The 5,979-nt window shown below is 40.2% G+C and overlaps 1 protein-coding gene across 1 annotated transcript in view; it reads left to right on the top strand.

Annotated features, from left to right (window-relative positions):
* The window catches only part of MTM1 (myotubularin 1), a 118,504-nt gene that overhangs the window by 107,812 nt on the left and 4,713 nt on the right, over positions 1-5,979 (top strand). The window contains exon 13 of the mRNA XM_017865522.1: positions 869-1,045. Within this exon, the coding sequence (XP_017721011.1) occupies positions 869-1,045 (177 nt within the window). The remainder of the gene's footprint in view (positions 1-868; positions 1,046-5,979) is intronic.

Raw genomic sequence — 5,979 nt, 5'->3', positions numbered from 1 at the left:
CTCGGCCTCCCAAAGTGCTGGGATTACAGGCTTGAGCCACCGCGCCCGGCCCTGGCCAAGAAATTTCTTTAGTCACTTATTTTGGGATGTTCTTTCAGGCTTCCAGTTTTAGCTTATTGCTCTTTTCTTATTAAAGTCATTTCTAGGAAAGATTTCAGATTCTACCTTTGGTAATTTTAATTCTTGTATTTTTATTTCCCTAGCTCTGGTGTTTTGTTTTGTTTTGTTTTTCTCTCTCTAGTTCATGGTCAGAATTTTGTAAATGCCTGCAATAGAAAGCAATGCAAATGTGAATATCTTTATGAGATGGCAACACTAGGCTAAAAAGTGAAGACTTCGTGTAGTCAGTTATCCAGATGTTTTCAAAGATATGGATGTTGACATGATGTAGATTAAACATCTGGATGGTTGATTAAAATAACTATGTCCAGATGCCTACTGTCAAGTAGACACAGATTAAGATTTCATACTTCCAACAAATAGAAAAGTTTTAAAAGTCATTGGGATCTTATGATAATTTTCCTTTTCACTGAATGAAGAAGAGTATACTACCTATCTGTTCATAAATGTTTTACCTAGCCGGGAATACTCTTCTTAGGTCAGTGAATTGCATTTAATGGTACAGTATCCTGCACCCCTGTCTTCAGGCAGAAATAGTGGCTCTCAAGCTAGGCCATTACCTATGCAAATATCGATAAGTGGCTGCCAAGCACTCACTGGCCCATGAGGCTTTTTGAGCTATTATGAGGATAATGTAAATGTATGATTCAATTTGATGCTGCACTGTATTGCTACAGGCTGCAAAATGGTTTGTGGATTTATGTGTGTTTTTACTTAGGCTTTCCACTTTCTCTCTCTCTCTCTGTAGAAAGTTACAGAAAGAACTGTTTCTTTATGGTCACTGATAAACAGCAATAAAGAAAAATTCAAAAACCCCTTCTATACTAAAGAAATCAATCGAGTTTTATATCCAGTTGCCAGTATGCGTCACTTGGAACTCTGGGTGAATTACTACATTAGATGGAACCCCAGGATCAAGCAACAAGTAAGTGAAGTAGCACTGTTAAAAGATAGCAATGTCAACTGCTTGCCTTAGATAATGTTATTTGGTATGGATTTTTTTTAACAGCATGAAGAAAAAGATCAGACTCTAAAAACACACTTATTGTTAAACTCAACCTTAATTTAAATTTTTTTTAATTACTAAACCATGTGTTTTGATGTTATGCTACAATTCTTCTGCCAATGTGATATAATTGTTTACTATAATGCAAGCTGATTTAAAGCTCTAGAAAATTTGAGTTTTCATAGCCAGAGATTTCCTTTTATCACTTGAAGTAGTTGTTCATTATATAGACATTGTTAGAACATTCTTTACATTGACTAGGCTTAGATGATCCTGTTAAGAAAATGTTTGCTACTCTCATTCAGGTGTATGCGCTAGGTCAGCTAACATCAGATTGCTTTTCACTGAGTGTATTTACTTCTAAAATAAAGATAATTACTCTGTCAATGGTAGTAAATTCAGTTGGCCATTTATCAAACAAAATGGAAACAATGAGTTTTGAAGTGAAAGACTCTACATTTTGTTAAAGACACACTTGGGCTTTCCATTCTCCCACCTCCACTCCATCCAAAATCAGAAGGAAAACAGCCTGTTTGTAAAGGCTCAGCAGTGCTTCAGTTTGCTGATTTCTTCTAAGCATTATAAATATTCAGTATTTGTGATGGTTCTTTGTAAAGGTTTGCACATTTTCCTGCAGTGTGGGTGGTCGACTACCTGTTCTCACAGTTCAGTCTTGCATAAGCACCAGCTTTAATGCCAGAAATAGGCTGTCCACAGCAGGGTCCCATAGCTGTGGCCTCTCTCTCAGATTGTTCATTCCTCTCAGGCAGTTGGCTACACGCCAGTCTGTGCCCTGCCTCCTCATTGGAGAAGTGCCCATTTCAAGCTGGCACCCTCATTTCAAGGTCTGTGCCACTCGCGTGAAAGGCTTTTGCAATTTGGTAATGGTTGAAATGTGTATTCTTTTGGAAAGTGACAGATTCCAGGGCTTGAGAACATTCACTTGTTTTAGTTGGGAATTTGAGAAGCAAATGGGGGGAGTTTATTTAACAGTAGTTCTAGCATTTTGGAATATCAAGTAAAGAATAAATAATAATCCTTACAGAATTCTAACTGCTTTTACAAGAGATGTGTTCCTTATTAAAATATTTTATAGATGGGCACTGTGTTTGTCCTATAAAATAAACCTTCTCCATATTTGTCATGGCTTGCTTTTAAAATATTGGCAATGAGAAAGTACGGGTAGTTTTGTAGAAGTCCTGTAATCTCTTCTCACCCATTTGTACTTGGAGAAATTCTTGAAATTCAAGGAATTTGGAGCAGTTCATTTCTGAATTCATAAAGGTAACAATGATAATTGTGTGACAGGTCAAGTTTGAGGGTACATCATTAGAAGAACTTATTAGAATATATTTATCCCTCTTATTCTCATAGATCTTGGCCAAATGGAACTGGCCTGGAGAGGAGTGCTCATTCTCTGGTAGGGGTTTTTACTTTGAGACAGGAATTGGCCTATATTGTGATCTACTGGCATGAATTCAGAAAAGAAATAACTTATCCTTTCTATGTGGATTTTCTGAATGTGAAGGATCCTATACACTTCTTTATCTCCCTAGGCACTTTGTGTTTTCATCTACCAAATCTTGAATGTTCTCATGCAGGCACTAGGGGGATGCCAAGATTAAGAAGAGGCGGTGTCTGCCCGTGAGTAGCTCCCAAGCTGGTAGGGGCGGTCAGAAACATAAGCCAATGATTATAATGCACAGGGATAAGTGTAAGAATAAAAGTATGAATTAAGTACATTAGGTTTTCTTAAAGATCTGCTTATGTAGAACATTATTTCATACAGAAATAGATTAAATCAAATCGCATAGGACTTTTAAAAGTACATAATAGAAACCTAAAAGAATGTACTTAACCACTTAAAAGTTAAATTGTTATTCAGTTGCGTGAGCCAGAAGGTATACAAACAATTACTGGCCACCTGTAGTATTCACAGCACTATGGTGGTATACTATCAATGTTGAAAGATACAAAAGAATATATAGCCTCATAATGAGCTGTTAGCCACAAGGAAGGCAGGATTAGTGTGCTTTTAAAAGTAAAAGCCACCAACCCTTGCTGTGACATAAAAACTCAGCAGAGTTTATGGAAAGACCAATGCTTAACATTTGAAAAGCTATCAATAAGCAGATCTGGTACTTTTATTTAATACAAGGAAATTACTCATGTCAAAAGCATAGTCACATTACAAACCTGAGTAGGAATTTCAGCTGCCAGTGAGCATCATAGGGTACTCTAGGAACCACTGCATTACATGTAGCTGTTAATCAGGGTTACACTGGATGTATTGAAATTTTGTTTAGTGGTAACTGATGAGATTCAGGACAAATATTAGCAGGCTGACCTGTGTGGCATTTGTTTCAGTCATTTTTGATAGAAAATTAAAAGGGATCTGAATGTGAAAATTGTTTGAAGCCTAAAATACTTCCATAATGAGCTGATTGCCTGTCTTCTTTTCCATGCCATGCCAAGCTGGGACATACTTTATAATTCATTTCCCAAGTGAGAAGTTGAGGTGTAATATTTTGTCACTTGGCTTGAAGTTTTCATTTCTTGTTGTTTGTCTTTGTATTCTATCACAAATGGACTCTTATCTCCTCTAAGTGGTGTGTGTTTGTCTGTAGCCCAATAACTTCTATATATTTTATACCCATTACTTGACTGAATTATCTTTTTATTTCTAACAGTTTTTCTGTGTACTTTCAGTTTTCTAATGATACAGTCATGCCATCTGCAAAATTACCGTTACCTGATTTCTTTTCTTATCTAATTGCACATGCTCATTGTAATATTCAAGCTGATTCTAAATTCTAATACTCATATTTCAAACGGAGGTTTTAAAAATAGCCACAATTTTGGGGGAGAATATCAAGGAAGAACCTGCCCTGCTATATAGCAAGACTTATTTGGAACAGAGTAGAGCCCAGAAACAGACCTGCATCGATGTGGAGACTTGGAATAGTAAGAAGGTGGTGATGTAACACATCCCTATGAGTGGAATGTTCAGTAAATGGTGCTGGGACTGGAAATAAAAGTTAACATGTGAAAACAGAACTGCTACCGTTTCCCCCAAAACCTCTTCCTCCTGCCATCTTCCCCATTTCAGTTCGTGGTAGCTTCAGCCTAGTTGCCCTGGCCAGGAACCTTAGAGTCATCCTTGACACCTTTCTCTCCCACACCCCATGTCCAATCTGTCAGGAGAGCTTGTTGGGCTCTGCCTTCAAAACACATGTAGAGTCCGAGCACTTCTCACTGAGCCCCCACCACCACGCTGGTGTGTGTTGCCTGCCCTCTCCCGTGTGTGGCAGCAACAGCCTTCCAGCTGGACCCCCTGATGCTACCTTTACTTCTTTCTACTCTTATCAACATGGCAGCCAAAGCAGATCATGCCACTCGCCTGCTGGAAACTGGCCAGGTAGCTGCTCACCTCACCCAGAGTCCAGGCGCAAGTCCTTACAATGGCCTCTTAAGCCTCGTGTGACCTCCACCCCACCCCTTACCTCTGTGACCTCCTGGCATCCTCACCAACAACTCTTTCTCACATGCTCAGCTTCATCCAGACTGGCCTCTGCTCTTCCTCAGACACTCAGGTATCCACTTGTTGCCCTCCTTCATCTCCCTTAAGTCTTTCCCCAAAAGTTACCTCTTCAGTGCAGCTCACTCCAACCATCCAGTTTAGAGTGGAATCCTCTTACCCTGCTCTAGTCTTCTGTAGAATTGATCACCTTCAAACATTCTGTGAAACTCCCAGGATGGTTATGTTCGTTGTTTGTCCGTCTCCCTCTGCTAGAAGATAAAGGCCATAAAAATAGTCATTTGGGCCTCCTTTGTTCACTGGTGGATCCTGAGCACCTAGAACAGTGTCTGGCCCTCAGTTGAATTTTAAGAGAAAAATGGACAAAGGATATTAGCAAGCAGCCCACAGCACTTACTGGGGTTGGGCATTCTGCCAAGCATTTTGAAAACTTCCCACTGCCAGGTCACACCCTAAAAGTCACAGTGATCATAGGGAGAAGGGGATTAAGAGACTTCTGCAATCCTATGGGGCTTTGTAACTGGAGCACTAATGGAAGCAGCAGTCCCAGTAGAAATGTGGGCACGGTTCCATCTCTGCTGCATTTGTACCTGGCTTGAGCTGATTCACACCTTGGCTGCCTGTAGTGGGTAGAATGGTGTGTCCCCCAAAAGACAGCGACCCAGAACCTGTGAATGTGACCATATTTGGGAAAAAGATCTTTGCAGCTGTAATTAAGTTTAGGATCTCAAGATGAGATCATCCTAGATTTAGGGTGGGTGAGCCCTAAATCCAATGACAGATGTCCTCAAAAGAGAAAGGAGGGGAAGATTTGAGACCCAGACATAGAGGAGAGAAGGCCATGTGAAAACAGGCAGAGATTGCAGCGATGCTGCCATAAGCCAAGGAACACCTGGAGCCACTAGAAGCTGGAAGAGGTGAGCCAGAATTCTCCCCTAAAGCCTCCAGAGGGTGCATGGCCCTGCCGACGTCCTAATTTGGGGCATCTGCCCTGCAGAACCATCAGAGAATACATTTCTGTTGTTTTAAAAGCCACCCAACTTTGTGCTAATTTTTTAGGGCAACCTCATGGCTCATGCTCCCTTCTCTGGGATACAGGTTCTAGAAAGTGTCTGCTTCTAATAGAGACCATTCTCCTGAACATTAAAAATTGGATCCAGACCAGATATAGTGGCTCACATCTGTAATCTCTGTACTTTGGGAGGCTAAGGCAGGAGGATCACCTGAGCCCAGAAATTCAACACCAGCCTAAGCAACATAGTGAGACCCCCTGCCCCATCTCTACCAAAAAAAAAAAAAAAAAAAAAAAAAAAAA

The sequence above is a fragment of the Rhinopithecus bieti genome, unplaced genomic scaffold (assembly GCF_001698545.2).
Source record: "Rhinopithecus bieti isolate Rb0 unplaced genomic scaffold, ASM169854v2 scaffold_80089, whole genome shotgun sequence".
NCBI classification, from domain to species: domain Eukaryota; kingdom Metazoa; phylum Chordata; class Mammalia; order Primates; family Cercopithecidae; genus Rhinopithecus; species Rhinopithecus bieti.
The sequence above is the reverse complement of the archived record's forward strand: the minus strand, read 5'-3'. Positions and strand labels throughout refer to the sequence as shown.